The sequence below is a fragment of the Bombina bombina genome, chromosome 3 (genome assembly GCF_027579735.1).
Source record: "Bombina bombina isolate aBomBom1 chromosome 3, aBomBom1.pri, whole genome shotgun sequence".
Taxonomy (NCBI): Eukaryota; Metazoa; Chordata; class Amphibia; order Anura; family Bombinatoridae; genus Bombina; species Bombina bombina.
The window spans coordinates 297,927,180-297,950,046 of NC_069501.1; the positions used below are offsets into that span (position 1 = coordinate 297,927,180).

At 37.8% G+C, this 22,867-nt stretch overlaps 1 protein-coding gene across 3 annotated transcripts in view; it reads right to left on the reverse strand.

The window, feature by feature from the left end:
- PHEX (phosphate regulating endopeptidase X-linked) overlaps positions 1-22,867 on the reverse strand; it is a 564,226-nt gene that overhangs the window by 432,002 nt on the left and 109,357 nt on the right. For 2 of the 3 annotated variants that reach the window (XM_053706372.1, XM_053706373.1), the window contains one exon: positions 1,855-2,081. In XM_053706372.1, coding sequence (XP_053562347.1) covers positions 1,855-2,081 — 227 coding nt within the window. Of the gene's footprint in view, positions 1-1,854; positions 2,082-10,618; positions 10,706-22,867 lie in introns of all 3 variants that reach the window. The other variant, XM_053706371.1, reaches the window with a different exon arrangement.

Sequence of the window (22,867 nt, forward strand, 5' to 3'; positions counted from 1 at the left end):
TTATATTTAAGTTAGGGGGTGTTAGGGTTAGGGTTAGACTTTGGTTTAGGGGTTAATAAATGTAGGTAGGTTGCGGCAACATTGGGGGAGGGAGATTAGGGGTTAAAAAATATAATGTAGGTGTAGGCGATGTTGGGGGCAGCAGATTAGGGGTTAATAAATATAATGTAGGTGGCGACGATGTCCAGAGCGAAAGATTAGGGGTTAATAAGTATAATGTAGGTGGTGGCGATGTTGGGGGCAGCAGATTAGGGGTTAATATTATTTAACTAGTGTTTGCGAGGCGGGAGTGCGGCGGTTTAGGGGTTAATATGTTTATTATAGTGGCGGCTATGTCCAGAGCGGCAGATTAGGGGTTAAAATTTTATTATAGTGTTTGTGATGCTGGAGGGCCTCGGTTTAGGGGTCAACAGGTAGTTTATGGGTGTTAGTGTACTTTTTATTACTTTAGTTATGAGTTTTATGCTACAGCGTTGTAGTGTAAAACTCATAACTACTGACGTTAAAATATGGTACGAATCTTGGCGGGATAGGTTGTACCGCTCACTTTTTGGCCTCCCAGGACAAACCCGTAATACCGGAAGTCCCATAGAAAAAAGGCTTTACGAAATTTATGTAAGTTGGTTTGCGGTAAGGCCAAAAGGTGTGCGGTGCCCCTAAACCTGCAAGACTCGTAATACCAGCAGGCGTTAAAAAGCAGCGTTAGGACCTGTTAACGCTGCTTTTTCAGCTTACCGCAAAACTTGCAATCTAGCCGTTATTAAGGTAATGCAATGGAATAAAGATAAAAACTGTAAATATTACAGACTGTGTGTCACCAAAACTAAAGATCAATGGTTATACTCAAAGTAAGACCCCCTTTAACCTTATTCCATTTGACACCCTTTACTTATGTCTGTGACATCTCAGGTTTGGAGAGATTTTATCTCATACGGGGGATAAAGTTTACTAACTAATGCCAAAGCAGGGGAGCATTTTGGCTTAAAGGGACAGTCAAGTATAAATTAAACTTTCATTATTAAGATAGGACTTTTAATTTTAATTGACTTTCCAATTTACTTTTATCATCAAATGTGCTTTTTTCTCTTGGTATTCTTAGTTTAAACTAAACATAGGTAGGCTCATATACTAATTTCTAAGCCTTTGAGGGCTGCCTCTTATCACATGCTTTTAAAATCTCTTTTCAACACAAAGAGACAGAAAGTACACGTGGGCTATATAGATAACACTGTGTTCAGGCACAGAAAGTTATTTAAGATCTAGCACAATACAATGCTAAATTTAAGACAATAGATAATAAACAGTCACAGTCATGTGATCAGGGGGCTGGAAGAAGGTTCCTAGATAAAAGGTAATCACAAAGGTAAAAAGTACATTAATATAACTGTGTTCGTTATGCAAAACTGGGGAATGAGTAATAAAGAGATTATCAATCTTTTAAAACAATAAAAATTCTATGGTTGACTGTCCCTTTAAGCTAACAAAGCCTGGGCCTAAGACAGCAGGATTTACTTTTTGTGTAGAACAAACTTTAAGAGGTAGTTCTATATTTACTAATTGTATTACAAATCAATGATCTCTGGATATCTAGTGGGCTGCATGACCCTTCCATGCGTACCAGTGGCTCCAGTTGTGAGAAATATATGAGGCAAATATAAGCATAAATTGTTGGAGTTAAGGGTGTTCTGAGAGCAGAAGATTCCCCAGTGCTTAGGGAAGCACAAAAAACAAATTTACACCTAAACCCAAGTATAACTTTAGAAGCAATTAAAATGACCTCATATTTCATTTTTGCACATTAAGATATTGGTTCTCAGAGTAGAGAATAGTCTTTAACATAACTCATGTTCTTACCTTTAAAATAAAGTTATTGGATAATTTGTCATCTGTTGCTACATAAAGACGCATGAAAACTGAAGTGCTGTATAGTTTCCTTAGGTCTGCAAGAGTTTGAAGAAAATTGAATTTTCTCTCTGACCACTTTCCATCACTTCCAATATTAGATTCCAGTACTGGCCAACGTAAAGATGGTTGCTTTAATAATTTGAGTAGTGGCTTTACGTCAGCTGCTTCTATCTCAGCTGTAAGGAAATATAACAAAGAGGTTGACAAGAAATGAGAAACTGTTTACAACGTACATTTTTCTTCTTACTAAGGTACAAGAGTCGTTTACCTGGAGATGTTGAGAAGCCAATTATGGCTTTCACTGGGTAATTTTGTCCATATAAACCATTCTGCTCTGGGCCACAAAATGAGAATTAAAACGTGGGATATATTATGTGCATACTTGCAGCCAGATTACAACTTAAAATGATTGCGGGCGTGTTAGCATGCGTATTACAAGTTGACAGTAAAAAGTTAGTGAGCAAGCAAAGGATTGATACGAGCAAACGTCAGGACTTCCGCGACCATGCTAACTTCTTATCCCCATAGACTTCTATGGGGCACACTGTAAAAAAACAGTTAGCACTCTAGTGCTAACCTGACACCACATTAGACCAACTGTGCTAAACCCGAAGTAAGTTATAAATAATTCCTATGTTCTTCACGCAGATGAAAATGTTCTTTTTATATATAGATAGCTAGACAGGCAGACTGACAAACAGATATACATGTATATAAATATTTTAAAATAAAACATTTTTTTCTATGTAAAAAAACATAGAAATTCCAAGTATTTCTAATTTTATATTTTTTGTTATTAAAATGTGCTTAAACATAATAATAATAATACGTTAATTTAATGTGTTTTTATGTATTTTGTGCAATTTTTTTAACTGTTACACTTTACTTCAGGTCTTAAGTAGCGTAGTTTCAGCTACTTAAGCTGCGCTAACCCATCTCTGGTAAATAATCTCTACCATGTACATGTAATATCAAAGTTGTGTGTTAACGGTAGCACGGTCAAGTGATATTGGTTATCGTGTGCGAGCTATCATTAGTTCGCCACTTGTAACCTGGCCCTTAGTATAGGTAGTAGTTCCCAGAAATCTTCCTTATGTTTCCCCTTCTAAATATTGCCCTGCTTTCTCTTTTATGTATCACTAAGCAAGAAGAGAATATGGCAAGATAAGAAAGAGACAGAATTTCTCAATGCCTGCAAAAACAGAATTTATGTTTACCTGATAAATTACTTTCTCCAACGGTGTGTCCGGTCCACGGCGTCATCCTTACTTGTGGGATATTCTCTTCCCCAACAGGAAATGGCAAAGAGCCCAGCAAAGCTGGTCACATGATCCCTCCTAGGCTCCGCCTACCCCAGTCATTCGACCGACGTTAAGGAGGAATATTTGCATAGGAGAAACCATATGGTACCGTGGTGACTGTAGTTAAAGAAAATAAATTATCAGACCTGATTAAAAAAACCAGGGCCGTGGACCGGACACACCGTTGGAGAAAGTAATTTATCAGGTAAACATAAATTCTGTTTTCTCCAACATAGGTGTGCCCGGTCCACGGCGTCATCCTTACTTGTGGGAACCAATACCAAAGCTTTAGGACACGGATGAAGGGAGGGAGCAAATCAGGTCACCTAAATGGAAGGCACCACGGCTTGCAAAACCTTTCTCCCAAAAATAGCCTCAGAAGAAGCAAAAGTATCAAACTTGTAAAATTTGGTAAAAGTGTGCAGTGAAGACCAAGTCGCTGCCCTACATATCTGATCAACAGAAGCCTCGTTCTTGAAGGCCCATGTGGAAGCCACAGCCCTAGTGGAATGAGCCGTGATTCTTTCGGGAGGCTGCCGTCCGGCAGTCTCGTAAGCCAATCTGATGATGCTTTTAATCCAAAAAGAGAGAGAGGTAGAAGTTGCTTTTTGACCTCTCCTTTTACCGGAATAAACAACAAACAAGGAAGATGTTTGTCTAAAATCCTTTGTAGCATCTAAATAGAATTTTAGAGCGCGAACAACATCCAGATTGTGCAACAAACGTTCCTTCTTTGACACTGGTTTCGGACTGATCCTGGCTACCAGCCTGGGGATGAGAGGAAACGGCGGGAACACATAAGCTAGTTTGAAGGTCCAAGGTGCTACTAGTGCATCCACTAGAGCCGCCTTGGGATCCCTGGATCTGGACCCGTAGCAAGGAACTTTGAAGTTCTGACGAGAGGCCATCAGATCCATGTCTGGAATGCCCCACAGCTGAGTGACTTGGGCAAAGATTTCCGGATGGAGTTCCCACTCCCCCGGATGCAATGTCTGACGACTCAGAAAATCCGCTTCCCAATTTTCCACTCCTGGGATGTGGATAGCAGACAGGTGGCAGGAGTGAGACTCCGCCCATAGAATGATTTTGGTCACTTCTTCCATCGCTAGGGAACTCCTTGTTCCCCCCTGATGGTTGATGTACGCAACAGTTGTCATGTTGTCTGATTGAAACCGTATGAACTTGGCCCTCGCTAGCTGAGGCCAAGCCTTGAGAGCATTGAATATCGCTCTCAGTTCCAGAATATTTATCGGTAGAAGAGATTCTTCCCGAGACCAAAGACCCTGAGCTTTCAGGGATCCCCAGACCGCGCCCCAGCCCATCAGACTGGCGTCGGTCGTGACGATGACCCACTCCGGTCTGCGGAATGTCATCCCTTGTGACAGGTTGTCCAGGGACAGCCACCAACGGAGTGAGTCTCTGGTCCTCTGATTTACTTGTATCTTCGGAGACAAGTCTGTATAGTCCCCATTCCACTGACTGAGCATGCACAGTTGTAATGGTCTTAGATGAATGCGCGCAAAAGGAACTATGTCCATTGCCGCTACCATCAAACCGATCACTTCCATGCACTGCGCTATGGAAGGAAGAGGAACGGAATGAAGTATCCGACAAGAGTCTAGAAGTTTTGTTTTTCTGGCCTCTGTCAGAAAAATCCTCATTTCTAAGGAGTCTATTATTGTTCCCAAGAAGGGAACCCTTGTTGACGGAGATAGAGAACTCTTTTCCACGTTCACTTTCCATCCGTGAGATCTGAGAAAGGCCAGGACAATGTCCGTGTGAGCCTTTGCTTGAGGAAGGGACGACGCTTGAATCAGAATGTCGTCCAAGTAAGGTACTACAGCAATGCCCCTTGGTCTTAGCACAGCTAGAAGGGACCCTAGTACCTTTGTGAAAATCCTTGGAGCAGTGGCTAATCCGAAAGGAAGCGCCACGAACTGGTAATGCTTGTCCAGGAATGCGAACCTTAGGAACCGATGATGTTCCTTGTGGATAGGAATATGTAGATACGCATCCTTTAAATCCACTGTGGTCATGAATTGACCTTCCTGGATGGAAGGAAGAATAGTTCGAATGGTTTCCATCTTGAACGATGGAACCTTGAGAAACTTGTTTAAGATCTTGAGATCTAAGATTGGTCTGAACGTTCCCTCTTTTTTGGGAACTATGAACAGATTGGAGTAGAACCCCATCCCTTGTTCTCTTAATGGAACAGGATGAATCACTCCCATTCTTAACAGGTCTTCTACACAATGTAAGAATGCCTGTCGTTTTATGTGGTCTGAAGACAACTGAGACCTGTGGAACCTCCCCCTTGGGGGAAGTCCCTTGAATTCCAGAAGATAACCTTGGGAGACTATTTCTAGCGCCCAAGGATCCAGAACATCTCTTGCCCAAGCCTGAGCGAAGAGAGAGAGTCTGCCCCCCACCAGATCCGGTCCCGGATCGGGGGCCAACATTTCATGCTGTCTTGGTAGCAGTGGCAGGTTTCTTGGCCTGCTTTCCCTTGTTCCAGCCTTGCATTGGTCTCCAAGCTGGCTTGGCTTGAGAAGTATTACCCTCTTGCTTAGAGGACGCAGCACCTTGGGCTGGTCCGTTTCTACGAAAGGGACGAAAATTAGGTTTATTTTTTGCCTTGAAAGGCCGATCCTGAGGAAGGGCGTGGCCCTTACCCCCAGTGATATCAGAGATAATCTCTTTCAAGTCAGGGCCAAACAGCGTTTTCCCCTTGAAAGGAATGTTAAGTAGCTTGTTCTTGGAAGACGCATCAGCCGACCAAGATTTCAACCAAAGCGCTCTGCGCGCCACAATAGCAAACCCAGAATTCTTAGCCGCTAACCTAGCCAATTGCAAAGTGGCGTCTAGGGTGAAAGAATTAGCCAATTTGAGAGCATTGATTCTGTCCATAATCTCCTCATAAGGAGGAGAATCACTATCAACCGCCTTTATCAGCTCATCGAACCAGAAACATGCGGCTGTAGCGACAGGGACAATGCATGAAATTGGTTGTAGAAGGTAACCCTGCTGAACAAACATCTTTTTAAGCAAACCTTCTAATTTTTTATCCATAGGATCTTTGAAAGCACAACTATCCTCTATGGGTATAGTGGTGCGTTTGTTTAAAGTGGAAACCGCTCCCTCGACCTTGGGGACTGTCTGCCATAAGTCCTTTCTGGGGTCGACCATAGGAAACAATTTTTTAAATATGGGGGGAGGGACGAAAGGAATACCGGGCCTTTCCCATTCTTTATTAACAATGTCCGCCACCCGCTTGGGTATAGGAAAAGCTTCTGGGAGCCCCGGCACCTCTAGGAACTTGTCCATTTTACATAGTTTCTCTGGGATGACCAACTTGTCACAATCATCCAGAGTGGATAATACCTCCTTAAGCAGAATGCGGAGATGTTCCAACTTAAATTTAAATGTAATCACATCAGGTTCAGCTTGTTGAGAAATGTTCCCTGAATCAGTAATTTCTCCCTCAGACAAAACCTCCCTGGCCCCATCAGACTGGGTTAGGGGCCCTTCAGAAATATTATTATCAGCGTCGTCATGCTCTTCAGTATCTAAAACAGAGCAGTCGCGCTTACGCTGATAAGTGTTCATTTTGGCTAAAATGTTTTTGACAGAATTATCCATTACAGCCGTTAATTGTTGCATAGTAAGGAGTATTGGCGCGCTAGATGTACTAGGGGCCTCCTGAGTGGGCAAGACTCGTGTAGACGAAGGAGGGAATGATGCAGTACCATGCTTACTCCCCTCACTTGAGGAATCATCTTGGGCATCATTGTCATTGTCACATAAATCACATTTATTTAAATGAATAGGAATTCTGGCTTCCCCACATTCAGAACACAGTCTATCTGGTAGTTCAGACATGTTAAACAGGCATAAACTTGATAACAAGGTACAAAAAACGTTTTAAAATAAAACCGTTACTGTCACTTTAAATTTTAAACTGAACACACTTTATTACTGCAATTGCGAAAAAACATGAAGGAATTGTTCAAAATTCACCAAATTTTCACCACAGTGTCTTAAAGCCTTAAAAGTATTGCACACCAAATTTGGAAGCTTTAACCCTTAAAATAACGGAACCGGAGCCGTTTTGAACTTTAACCCCTTTACAGTCCCTGGTATCTGCTTTGCTGAGACCCAACCAAGCCCAAAGGGGAATACGATACCAAATGACGCCTTCAGAAAGTCTTTTCTAAGTATCAGAGCTCCTCTCACATGCGACTGCATGCCATGCCTCTCAAAAACAAGTGCGCAACACCGGCGCGAAAATGAGGCTCTGCCTATGCTTTGGGAAAGCCCCTAAAGAATAAGGAGTCTAAAACAGTGCCTGCCGATATTATTATATCAAAATACCCAGATAAAATGATTCCTCAAGGCTAAATATGTATTTAATAATGAATCGATTTAGCCCAGAAAAAGTCTACAGTCTTAATAAGCCCTTGTGAAGCCCTTATTTACGATCGTAATAAACATGGCTTACCGGATCCCATAGGGAAAATGACAGCTTCCAGCATTACATCGTCTTGTTAGAATGTGTCATACCTCAAGCAGCAAGAGACTGCTCACTGTTCCCCCAACTGAAGTTAATTGCTCTCAACAGTCCTGTGTGGAACAGCCATGGATTTTAGTGACGGTTGCTAAAATCATTTTCCTCATACAAACAGAATTCTTCATCACTTTTCTGTTTCTGAGTAAATAGTACATACCAGCACTATTTCAAAATAACAAACTCTTGATTGAATAATAAAAACTACAGTTAAACACTAAAAAACTCTAAGCCATCTCCGTGGAGATGTTGCCTGTACAACGGCAAAGAGAATGACTGGGGTAGGCGGAGCCTAGGAGGGATCATGTGACCAGCTTTGCTGGGCTCTTTGCCATTTCCTGTTGGGGAAGAGAATATCCCACAAGTAAGGATGACGCCGTGGACCGGACACACCTATGTTGGAGAAAAGGAAATAGACCAGACAGCGATACACCTAGGCCTTGTCTAAATCATAAAAAGTACAGTCTGCAAGAGCCCAAGAACAAAAGAGAAGTCCTAAAAACAGCACAAAGGGACATTAAACTTAAAAAGTTTATCTCATGCATATGAAAGAGCAGCAACTAAACACAGTGGCCTCTAGTTATCAAGGTCTGTCGGACCTGATCCGACAGTACGGATCAGGTCCGACAGACCTCGCTGAATACGGAGAGCAATACGCTCACCGTATTCAGCATTGCACCAGCAGCTCACAAGAGCTGCAAGTGTAACACCGCCCCCTGCAGACTCGCGGCCAATGGGCCGCCAGCAGGGAGGTGTCAATCAACCCAATCGTACTCGATCGGGTTGATTTCCGGCGATGTCTGTCCGCCTGCTCAGAGCAGGCGGACAGGTTAAGGAGCACCGGCCTTTGTGACTGCTGCTTTATAACTGCTGTTTCTGGCGAGCCTGCAGGCTCGCCAGAAACACGGGGCATCAAGCTCGATTCGGAGTTTGATACATATGCCCCAGTATTTTTTGTTTGTTTTAGCAAAACAAAAGTTAAATAGAAGATTTTTTTTACTGGCATTGAAACTAACAGGAAATTAATATTGGTGTACAACCAATTTCCTATAGCTGTGCTGGTTAACAGGGACAAACTTCCACACATTTGGACACCATGTTTATGAAAGAAATACCTTATACTAATACATTTAAAATACCCTCTTGAATTTAAAAAGGAAGACAGTTGTTTTTAATGTCCCTTAAAAATACATTAGGCCGATTTATGAAAGTGCGAGCGGACATGATACGATGCATACGCTGTCTGCATTTTTCATTGCACAAGCAGTTCTTGTGATCTGCTTGTGCAATGCTGCCCCCTGCAGATTCGCGGCCAATCGGCTGCTAGCAGGGGGTGTCAATCAGCCCGATCGTATAGGATCGGGCAGATTGATATCTGCAGCCTCAGAGCAGGCGGACAAGTTATGAAGCAGTGGTCTTTAGACTTCTGCTTCATAAGTGCTGTTTCCAGCGAGCCTGATCATTCGGCCCCATAATATAATTAATCATGCATTTATAACCAGAAAATGTGTACCCCAGTAAGTATATACCCATATTCCATAACTCTTAGTTGAGGCTTAAATAACAACTCTGCAGTGGTAGCAGAAAGTCATGGTGGAATTCAGGAATTCCTTACTTTGTAGTAGAAAACCTACATGTCACACTTTCTACCTTCAAATAGGCAGAATTAGAAATGACATAGATGGAAAGAGGAGAGGTTTATGTTGGATGATTGAATGGCCCCCCTATAGACTTCTGAGAATGTCCTCCTATTCCAAGCAGACACACGTTATAGACAAACAAGTATCCTAATATGATACTGAGAGAGTGTGAGTGAGAGGTCTGTTTTAGAATTTATTTTTCTTTTACCATTTTATGTATGCAATGCATGCCCAAAATGTAGATTGGAATCTACCAGATCTCTGCTCTTCCTGATAATGATTATTATTCTGTACTTTTTTATTTACTCACAAGCCATAGTGAAAATATTGGTTCAACATAAAACAAATGTGTAAATATATTTTGCAGCACTATACAAATAAATTATGATAATAATAATAATAATAATGAAAATTAAAATAATAATAATAATAGTATAATTTTGCACAAGGGTATTCTACATCACGATACAGGCATTTAAGATGAATAATTTGACATTAAAGGGACAGTCTACACAAGAAGTTTTATTGTTTTAAAAGATAGATAATCCCTTTATTACCCATTCCCCAGTTTTGCATAACCAACACAGTTACATTAATATACTTTTTACCTCTGTGATTACCTTGTATCTAAGCATCTTCTAACAGCCCCCTGATCACATGACATTTTAGTTATTATCTATTGACTTTCATTTTAGTCAAATTGGTGCAGTGTCTGCCACAAGCCACGGGAGTGATCACAATGGTGTCTATATGGCTCACATGAATTAGCACTCCCCTGTTGTGAAAAACTAATACAAAAGCATGTGATAAGAGGCTGTCTTTAATGGCTTAGAAACAGGCAGACAATTAGAAGTTTCAATATTATAAAATATATTAATATAACAATGTTGGTTGTGCAAAGCTGGGGGATGGGTAGTAAAGGCATTATCTATCTTTTTAAACAATATCAATTTTAGCGTTGACTGTCCCTTTAAGCATAGGAATAACATTTCAAATATTACCAATAGGCCACATTAATTAAGGGACATTTTCACTTATGTAATATCTTATAAACAGGTCCTTATGCTTACTGAGTAACCGCTCTCTAATCCCTGTGTTATTTCCTACAGGTCACCTTTTTTAGTGAAATGTTTGATGACATCTCGTGTCAGCTTGGAGAGGAGGGTCGAGTGTTTTCATTGTGTGATTATGCAATAAATGTCACTTACTTTCATTCATACAGGAAATGTAAAATATCTTTGCCTTCTGTGCAGCTTCTGAATCTCTTCTCTTACTCAACGGTTTCTCTAATAATGCTGTAAATAGAGTTAAAAATTAAGTGTGTACTTTGCAAATAGGACATGACCATTAATATGCATCTTATTTGTCAAATCTTAAGTGGAACCAAAAGCATCTTTCAGGGAGGAAGTACTCTATGGGAACAGAGTTGAACACTTTTGGAGCTATTAGTCATACATCTACTATCTGAAATCGTACTCAACAAATATAAAGAATCTGATTATGCAATAAGACTATGACCTCATCATATAGTGCATGCAGATTACTTGTGTTTTCTACTAGATTGGCGCTTTTACTCGATAGTAAACTTTGCTAGAAGTAAGCTTTTTGCCCACACCGGGTAGCACGTGTATTACAAGTTGAAAGTAAAAAGTTTGTGTACAAGTGAAACCTGACGCACGCTAACCAAAGGGCTTCGAATATCGCAATATTCTCGCCATAGACTTCAATCTAACACTTATCGCTCATGCACTAACCGGACAGGAGTTATTATATTTCATATTCCAATGTTGTTCACATACAAAAATGTTTTTACTTTTATTGTAAGTTTATATTCCTATATGTATCTGTATATACCTTTACCTGTATATCTATTCCTATAGATATATAGCTATAGATATCCATTTAACTTTATCAAATATATATAAAAATATATATTTAATAATAAAAAAATAAAAAATTCTATGTGAAGAACATAGGAATGTAAACAATACATATCACTCTTCATGTTTTGCAATTTAGGACTTAAAGCACTTCTTCAAATATTAAATATTAAATATTTAAAAATCTGAATAATAATTCTAAAAAAAATATTATACATACTGTAATATATATTTTATGGATTATTTAAAATATTGACAGTATCTATAATAAATTTTAATAATTTTTATTATTATTTAATATTTAATATTTAATTTTATATTTAATATTTGAAGAACTGCACTTTAAGATTACTAATTCTTCATGTACGCTAACCCAACATTGCGTTAGACCTAAAGTACAAAACACGAATTGTGTTACGCATATTTTACATTCCTATGTTCTTCACATAGAAAAACTTTTTTTATTATTAAATCTATCTATTTCCACTGTGTATCTGCACTCACAATTCATAGATAGTCAGCAACCAGGGTGCTTAGTCAAAATTTCAATAAGTATCAACAAGTAGGGACTGCACTCGCTGGATTCAGTTCAAATAATAACTTATTTATTCAATGGTGACGTTTTCGGGGTACGCAAACCCCTTCCTCAGACCAAACACAGTGCACAAGAAAAAAAGTGACTTTAAACCCAGATAAACCCCTCCCATCTTACATTCCAAGAAATTGCGCCAAAACCGTATCTATGGAGACCAGGTGGTTACCTGGCAACCATACTACACAGCTGATTTACGGCATTTAGTAACAGTGGTGTGATTAATGATTCCTACCTGTTAATAAGACAAAAAGAAACACCAATGCGTAAACACTTATATATACAAAAAAACTGTGAAGACATCATGCTTACTATATACCTTTAAAATTCAGTATAGCAGATCATATACAATATAGGTAAAAACATTTGAATAAATATATAGACATATAAACCCCTCTGCAACAACGTATTATGTATGTTCAGGTATACATACTAAACAGTGTATTTATTCGGCACAAGATAATGTTAGGCTGTTTGGACACATAGTTACAGTTTGCGTGGCTAAATGCAATTATTGCAAAGATGAGCTTCATATTTAGTGTTAGAGAGAAAATAAATGTTATCATTTAATATGGACATTCAACCTTTGCTCAGTCAGTTAGAGATTAATGAAATGATCATATCGGATTTGGTATAATATTCGTTACTCACTGTACATTATGAATTGCTGTTAATCGTTCCTCAGTCGCAGCGCTGTTCATAAAGTCCACAGTGTCCACCACTGTTACTAAATGCCTTAAATCAGCTGTTTAGTATAGTTGCCAGGCAACCACCTGGTCTCCATAGATACGGTTTTGGCGCAATTTCTTGAAATGTAAGATGGGAGGGGTTTATCTGGGTTTAAAGTCACTTTTTTTCTTGTGCACTGTGTTTGGTCTGAGGAAGGGGTTTGCGTACCCCGAAACGTCACCATTGAATAAATAAGTTATTATTTGAACTGAATCCAGCGAGTGCAGTCCCTACTTGTTGATACTTATATATATATATATATATACTGTATATATGTGTGTGATAATGTTAATTTAATATAGATAGCTATACATATATATTTATAGGAATAGATACACAGGTAAAGGTATATAAATATATATATAAGAATATTTAGTTATCTAACTGTAATTTTGATTAAATTTATATCCCAAATCTCCAATTTGAGATCTGAAAGGGGGCACATTTAAAGTACAGTCATCAATGATGATCCAAAATTGAGTCTTTCCCACTAATTTCAGGTCTTTTTCACTTGATTGTATGCACCAGAGAACTTGCTCTCATTCCTGGCTGCTCTTCTTAGATCATATGTAAATCTAGTACGATATAAAAAATAAAGAAGGTGCCTCTTGGTGCAGCGCAGTTACACTCAGCGGGAAATATGTGAAGAGCAAACAGTGTACTCACAAACGATGAAGCACTATATGGTGCTTAATTCAGCTTGCTGGGATCTCTCAGTTTCCCAGCTCACTGATACAAGGGGCGAGATTACATATACAGCGCAGGCTTCAGAGCAGAGTGTAATTTCACTCAGGGTATTACATAAAAACCACCGAACTTTAGGAACCGGTCGCAGCTTTGAAGAAGACTTCAATATTACTACTACAAATATTTATATGCAGCACTGTATATGTAATACCAAAATCACGTAAAAACCGGTGGCGGCGGCTTTTGCGGGCGACACAGCATATGTAATGGAACCCCTGGTGTGGAGTCTGCAAATCCCTGCTTTCCAGAAGGTGAAGATTTGATGATGTTGCACATAAACAGTTTATAAATTAAAACTATTTATTAAAAGTTTAAAACATTATATAAATTCATAAGAGCAAGGTTTCTATATCTATATGTATGTATATATATATATATATATATATATATATATAGTAATAGGAAATCCCCTGAAGGAGAAAAAAAGGAGGCCAGTCCGAAGCAGAGGAACCTGGTTCAAAGAGTTTGTTTATTCAACAAAGTTGCAGGTGCACAGGTAAGATGGCATGCTTAACATCTGACGCGTTTCGCGCATGCGCACATGCGCTTCATCAGAGGTGATGAGTTCTAGGTGAGTATAGACCTATATGCAGCAGAGCAGCTAATCGGAGGACCAGATAAACTTATCAGGGACATCACCTTAGAAAGGAAGAAAAGTTAGAGGCTGCTATGTTACACACCGGTCAAAAAAAACATAATTCATATTTAATGCATACAGTAAAGTGCAATGTACAGAAGATATGGAAGAGAATTACATAACAAGTAAAAAAGGAGCACAAAAGTTCATAAACTATGATAAAATAAAACAATATTCATTTTTACAAACTACGTATATATATATATATATATATACACAAACATAAGTTTGAGTCCTTCCCAGTCAAATACTATGAAATATGCAATATAATTTTTAATCAATTGTAATATGTTTTTATGGGGGGGTTTAATATAAATACTTGAGATTATGTGCTTCACTTAAAAGAAAATGTTTATATGTTTATATTTCTATATATTTTTATTTTTATATATATATTTTATATATTTCTAAATATCTCTTTATACAGGATATATCTATATCTGAATATGGTCATATAGATATATAGGGATATATATTTTACATATATATATATATATATAGATATTTATAGAATATAGTTTTAAAAATAAAAAGAACATTTTTTGTAAGTGATTAACACAGGAATGTGAAACATTCCTAATGCATTTTGGCACAGTTGGTCTAGCGCAGTTTACGATTAGCACACGAGCGACAAATAGAAAAGGGTTTTTTATTTAGCGTGTCTCATATAGAAGTCTATTGGGAGGGGGAGTGTGGTCACAATATACAAAGTCCTGAAGCTAGTGCCTCTGTGTTTTTTGCTCTTGTGCTAAATTTTTACTTTCAACTTGTAATGCTAGTGCAAACATGGCAGCGCTATTGTTTTACCTTGAGAATAGTTAGCATTTGAGAGCGACTTGAAGTCTAAGGCCCCAATTTATCAAAGGTCTTGCAGACCTGATCCGACACTGCGGATCAGGTCCGCAAGACCTCGCTAAATGCGGAGAGCAATACGCTCTCCGCATTTATCATTGCACCAGCAGCTCACAAGAGCTGCTGGTGCAACGCCGCCCCCTGCTGACTCACGGCCAATCGGCGGCCAGCAGGGAGGTGTCAATCAACCCAATCGCATTTGATCTGGTTGATTTCCGGCAATTCCTGTCCGCCTGCTCAGAGCAGGCGGACAGGGTTATGGAGCAGCTGTCTTTAGACCGCTGCTTCATAACTTGTGTTTCTGGTGAGTCTGAAGACTCGCTAGAAACACGGCCCTTCAAGCTCCGTACGGAGCTTGATAAATATGGGCCTAAGCCTAAATGTATTGTGACATCTATTAATGCAAGTGTAGGGTTTACATTTTTATAGACTCAGATTCATGTTTGCAGGTTATGAAAAATAAGAGATTATAGTATCTAAGTACATATTTCTGGCATATTTGAACACTGATTACCAGAGAAAGTAAAAGGAATTTGAAAACTAAACTGTAAACAATTTGCAGAATTATATTAATTGCTAATTTTTAAATATTATGTGGAAGATTATGTAAGGGCACATCAAAAACACACTTTGTTCAAAAAGACTGTAAAAAACACAATAGAAAAGATCTCCTTTTACAAGATAATTTGTTTGTTTTGTTGTTGTTTTTTATGAAAAGGCATTATAAAGTCTATATACATTTTAAGAGACTTTTCAATTTTACTATCAAATTTAGTTTGTTCTCTTGGTATCCTTTGTTGGAAAGGCATACTTAGTTATGCTCATGAACAGCAAGGCACTGCTTGGAGCTAGCTGGTGGTTAGTGGCTTCACACATTTGTTTTTTGTGATTAGCTCACTAGACTTGTTCAGCTAGCTCCCAGTAGTGCTGATATGGAGCTAATAAACAGGTAGTATATGCTAGCTATCAATAGTGTAATAATAAAGTTAAACAATTTGAAGCAATTTGCTCTCCTGAAGGCTAAGAAATTTTCAAGTGCCAAATCACAGTTAAGTTAAATATTTCTATGGGGGCAGTAAATCCCCACTTGGAGATTTTCTGAAAACAAATCATTTTTATCAAGAGCAAGACAAAGGGGACTTAAAGTGACCTCTCTATATGAAGATCAGTATATCAACCTAACACCAGTATGTTAGCTTGTAAGGTTTGGCAAGTACTGTCTTCATGAAAGTGTTTTTGAAAAAGTATAAATGTTTAGCATGGGTGAAATAATACAGAAATTTCACAGTGAAAATGTCCCATCTATGGGATAAAAACTTTTTAAGTGGTTAGGCTCGAGCGCAACACATAAATTTCAACTTGTAGTATGAGCGATATTTAACTTGGCTGCACTATCCGTTGAAAGTATAGGGTGCGCTAAAGGGATGTGAGCCTAACTAAACATTCTCTGGTTATTCAGTTTTACCATGGACAATGGACACACTAATGATAGCCCAGCCCAGCGGTATTAATAGTCTTCCTTGCACTATGAGTAGCACTCCGTTTGTAATTTAGGTCTTACTATTTTGTTGGGAATATTTCTATGATGCTAGTGTCATGTAATTTGCAAGTTGCTGTTTAATTGAATTAACGGATTATGTGAGAACACTTGTTATACATGATTTGGATTGCAATTACACACTACATTTTGCACTACCATTGTACAACTTTGAGTTATTACTGAAATACAAATTTTTTTAGACCTTTTTTTTAGAATTATAATTGTGTGAGGATTAATTTAAATTCCACTGTGGGCCTGATTACAAGTGGAGCCTTTTTTAATGAACTTTATGTGCTCTAAAAGTAAGACTTATATATATATATATATATACTGTATATATACGGTATTTTGGTATATATATATTCAGGTAGCCCTCAGTTTACGCCAGTGTTGGGTTCCAGAAGGAATGGTTGTAAATTGAAATTGTTGTAAATTGAAACCCAGTTTATAATGTAAGTCAATGGGAAGTGAGGGAGGGAGGTTCCAGGCCCCTCTCAAAATTGTCATAAGTAACACCTAATACATTATTTTTAAAGATTTGAAATGAAGACTTTAAATGCTAAACAGCATTATAAACCTAATAAAATAATCACACAACACAGAATATATAATTAAACTAAGTTAAATGAACAAAAACATTTGCTAAACAGCATTATAAACCTAATAAAATAATCACACAACACAGACTTCACTTGCATTTTTCTGCAAACAGTTCTTTCTATGGATTCCAATCTGGACTGATTTATAGACAGGAAGATCTTGTTCCTTTGAAATCTGCTCGATAGCTCAGGTCTGGTTAAACTGATTAATTTTGGCTTGCTTGTCTTTGCTGCAACACAAGCGGACGGCTCCACCTACTGGCTATTTTAATAAATGCACTGCTTCTCAATACTTTTCAATAGCAGTCACAGGACTGGAAAAAAAGCTTGATATTCACAAACGGTGTAAATTGAACCGTTGTAAAACGAGGGCCACCTGTATGTGTGTATATATATATATATATATATATATATATACACACACACATAATTATATATAGGTATAGATATATACAGATATACTGTATATAGGAATATCTATGTGTAAATACATAAAATATATTCTGCTATGTGCAGAACATTGAAATGTAAAATATGTACAGTAAATATACAATATAACACTTTATTAAATAGGAATATTGCATAAATATGCTTTTACATGTTTTCGTCTACTTAACTGCAAAGGGCTCCAATGCACTTATATATCTGTCTATAAATGTATACATATGTATTTATGTTTTCATATGTGTATATATGTCTGTAAATACATACATAAATATATAAATACATAAATATGTTACAAAGTCTGTAACAAAAAAGAGTGCTTTACCCCTACAATTAAATAGGAAAAATTCTCACTGAATAATACAGGAACTCCCCAGATCTCCCTCAAGGTGGGAGAGTGCTAGTGAGGGCATTAGCACCAGAGTGGGAAAATCTGTGACGGCTCAGAGCCGTCATTAGCACTCAAAGGGTTAAATAACTTTCTAATTCACTTCTATTAACAATTTTTCTTCGTTCTCTTGGTACCTTTTGTTAAAAAGCAGGGATGTATGCTTTGGAGCCGGCCCATTTCTGGAGCGCTATATAGCAACAGTTTTACAAGAATGTTATCCATTTGCAAGTGCACTAGATGGCAGAACTACATCCTGCTATGCAGTGCTCCAGGTGGCTACCTAGGTATTTCTTCAACAAAAGAATATCATGGAAATGAAGCAAATGTTTAATAGTAGAAGTAAATTGGAAACTTTTCTTAAATGGTATGTACTGTCTGCATCACAAAATAATTTTTTGGGTTTCATATCCCTTTAAAGTCCTTTGTCTGCCTTTTTTTTTCTACCGACTGAGACCTCATATTTTTGTTCCCTTGGTATTCTTTGTTAAAAGCTAAACCTAGGTAGGCTCATATGCTAATTTCTAAGCCCTTGAAGGCCACCTCTTATCTCAGTAGATTTTAACAGTTCATGTGTGTCATATAGATAACTTTGTGCTCATTCCCATGGAGTTATTTATGAGTCAGCATTGATTGGCTAAAATGCAAGTCTGTCAAAAGAACTGAGATAAGGGGGCGGTCTGCAGAGGCTTAGATACAAGGTAATCATAGAGGTAAAAAATGTTTAAATATAACTGTGTTGATTATGCAAAACTGGGATTATCTATCTTTTTAAACAATAAACATTTTCAAGTAGACTGTCCCTTAACCTTCAGAACTGGTTATGTTATAAACAATACCATGTGTATCTGATGTGTAAGATTTGCGCAACTAAATAATAGTTTTTAAAATTCATACCATCTGTTCATCATCTTTAGCTGTCATTTATAAGCAGAAAAAAGAGCATGCAAAGATATAGCTGAAGTTTAGCACATTTAGATAAATAAGAATGACCTTAATGTCCAAAGTAAATATTTTACTCCATGTTCTTGGCTAAGGACATTAATAAAACGTCTATTTGTTGGCTAGAGTAAGTATCTGGCTTTGTTAGCTTGAAACATGATCCAAAAAGAAAGTGAACAAAGTGTACATGAGATCAAGAAAAATAAACTCAATTATAAGTCACTGAGGGGTCTATTCTTGGAGGTGTGAAGTTGTTAAGTGGCATCATTCTCCCCATATTTATTTTAAAAGATGAACAGCATAATCTTTAAACCTTCTCAGAAAGGGAGAGAGAGGCAGAAAGGGGGAGGAGGGAGACAAAAGGGAAGGAGGAAAAGGCATTGGGCTAGTTTCATGGGGCGCTCGTTAGGCTGTTGTGCTGCCTCATTACTAAAGGGACTTTATACAGATTACAAGTGCAGCACTAAATATCGCTTTCATGAAAGCCATATTTGCGCTCCACTGTATAACACCAGCGCATGCTAATGTGCGCTGGTATTACAAGTTGTCAGCAATGCAAACACGAGCACACGTTCACATTGCTGGGAAGCATTGCACTCATGAGAGCACGCTTACATAGGCTCTAATGGAAGCCTCGTTCTGATGCCATCAGAGATTGCATCAGAACCTAAGTGCAGTGAAGGGGGTAAGTAGCGCAGCGATGACAGCACATTTAAATATATACGTATATAACAATATACATATATATATGTACTGGGAACACGCAGTTCCCATAAACCGCAATGTAAATGCTCTTTTCAGTCAATAATTTAGCCCTACCACATTTGTAATCTAGCGCTAAATAAATAATTGACAGGACAACAATGTATTCAGAGCAAATGTTAGGCTGAGAATAATATATACATGTGTATTGTAAAATGCTATTAGCTGTTTAAATTTTGAAAAATATGGTTTACATTTTAATGTCTGTAAAGCAGTGGGCACCTCCATATTGCAACTTAGGTTTATTTTTCTGTTAAGGCTAATTAGGGACATTTATAAATGGCTTACTAGAGTGTGCAACTAATGACTGTGTGGAATACAGTTGTGTCTGCACTTCCACTTTTAACAGGAATTTTTGAAGCCAATAATATCAGAATGGAATTACAGGAAAAGGGAACAAAATAAATAATGAAAGTATATTCTAAAGTTGTTTTACTAAATATAGTTATACATTTTATATTAAAGGGACACTGTACCCAAATTTTTTCTTTTGTAATTCAGAAAGAGCATGCAATTTTAAGCAACTTTTGCAATTTATTCCTATTATCAATTTTTCTTCGTTCTCTTGCTATCATTATTTGAAAAAGAAGGCATCTAAGCTTTTTTTTTGGTGACAGTACTCTGGACAGCACTTTTTTATTGGTGGATGAATTTATCCACCAATCAGCAAGGACAACCCAGGTTGTTCACCAAAAATGGGCCGGCATCTAAACTTACATTCTTGCATTTCAAATAAAGATACCAAGAGAATGAAGAAAATTTGATGATAGGAGTAAATTAGAAAGTTGCTTAAAATGTCATGCTCAATCTGAATCACGAAAGAAAAATATTTGGGTACAGTGTCCCTTTAATTTTTCTAAAGTGTTTGATGCCCCTTTAAGCCTATGCTTAAAATTAATTGAGTGTTTAATGGCCCAATATAAGCTAGTGGTTCTCCTTTGCTGTATGAGATATCAATAAAGAAAAGGAACCTCGGATTGCAAAAGGGGTTCTGTAAATGTGTGTAATTGTTAAATATTTGTTATGTTAAAGTATTCTTACTGGATGGAAAGGAATATGCTTGGTCAATTTCACATACACAAAAAAGGGATAATGGTGGTATTTCTAAGGATGTTCTGGGGCGTTCTTGACATGTGGTTAGGAATTTTAGAACACAGTGAAATGCTTGTGCAATGCCGCCCCCTGCTCACTGGCGGACAATCGGCCGCTAGCAGGGGGTGTCAATCATCCCAATCGTATTACGACCACTGCTTCTTAACGTCCATTTCAGGTGGACCTGAAAAGAAGGGGGTTGGAAGCAGCATCTGCTGCTTAATAAATCTACCCCTTAGAAACAAGGTAAACACAGAGGTAAAAGATGTATTAATATAACCATGTTGGTTATGCAAAACTGGGGAATGGGTAATAAAGGGATTATCTATCTTTTTAAACAATAAAACATTTTGAGTTGACTGTCCCTTTAAGGTATCATAAAGAGAGAGTAATTAAGACACACACACATTCAGAATCCTTTGACATCATCTACTTTAGATAATAATGTTACCGGTGCACCAGCAGTCATAATCCTTCTACTAAAATATCTATACCCATAACACCCTATTGACAGCTTGTAAGATATTAAACCTCCTTTTAAAACTGGCATCCTAATCAAGTCACAATTACTTGCAAGCTGTTACTCTGCTTTAATCCCTTCATAATAACAGCTATTTTGACCTTAAAGTAAGATCAAACTCCAGGGACCAAGCAGATGTTAGCTCAGTTTGGAGGCGGTATTAATTTAAATAAGGGATAGCCAACTGGTGGATTATGGGCAGCATGTGGCCCTTGCACTAGTTTTTGCCGACCCTGTGAAAGAGTAGAACTAAAAATGTGTTTCACAGTGTTTGTGACCACATGAAAATGCATAACTAAATCGTGTGCATTTGGACTTCTGTGGTTGGCAAAACAAGATTTCTAGAAACCAAAAAAGTCCTCTAGATGGGCGAACAGCAGACAGGGGGTACACTGCTGCAACCCTAAACTTAGCCTTGTGCCACTTGATACATTTAGGAAATAAACCATTATTTTGTGTTTAATAGCTATTAATTTATAAATGACTCTTAAAGCTTCTAAAATATTAATCTGTGTTTGGTAGTTGTCCATGACTAATTTAAATTAACTGGCTCAACCAGATCTTAAAGGGAGAGTAAACCTACCAAATAATGTTATATAATTCTGCACATAGTGCAGAATTATATAACATTAGCTTAGCACTAGCTTTCTAAAGCAAAGGATTGTAGAGATATTTTACTAAAAAAAATAATTTTACAGAACGCCGCTCATGGCTCTACTGAGCAGGTCTGTTTTTTCCTAAGCGCATCACGGGCATGCTGTCTAGTCACAGTGTGCCTGATCGCGCAATTAAAATAAATGTAGCTCGTTCCCGCTACCAGACAAGAGCGGGAGCGAGCTACATTCAGTTTAATGGCGCGATCGGGATGTAGAGCCAGAAGCAGTGTTTTGTAAAATTAATTTTCGTAATAAAATATCTCTGCAGTCCTTTGCTTTAGAAAGCTGGCGCTAAGCTAATGTTACATAATTCTGCACTATGTGCAGAATTATATAACATTATTTAGTAGGTTTACTGTCCCTTTAACAACACATTAAATATTCCCCAACTGAACCAGAGCTAAAATTAACATTAATGTGGGCAAAGTTAAAGCCAGAGATTTAGTAAGGAAAAATCAACTTCAGATAATTATACTACAGGTGCAAATATTATTTGCAATCACGTTATGCACCTGTAGAGGGGAGAGAGCACTAAGGAGACTCACAATACTATGAGTTGCAAAAGCAAGCAACAAGAAAAAGAGTGCTGGCCCCTTAAGAAATAATGGGATATACTAGTGTATACAAATAGATATTAAAATAGGGTGAATAGAATTTAAAAAAGTCAAGGTCTCACTTTATTGAACAAAATTAGGACACAGACACAAACAATTAAAAACACTTGAACCGATCCACCTATATTATAAGTAGAGTGGATAGAGGTTAAGTGCACGTAATCCTAGAATGGGTACTGGCTTTCTTAAAGCAGTAGGTAGGGAAATAATATTTGGTAAGTATCAATAGCTATATCTTGAGTTCGTTAGAGGGATCAGTATCTGGGTTGTGAATTGTGGGTAATAGCGTGTTGCGGTTTGGAAGGTATAATTACCACTGTGTGTTTTAACTTTCACACTAAAGAGAGATAATGATATAACGTTGTAATGGCATGAGTTAATCTCCTTATTATGGATCTAGATTAGGTATGGCTCGCTTGCTCCGACAGTTTAATTACCCCAAAAAAGAAAAAAAAATATTTGG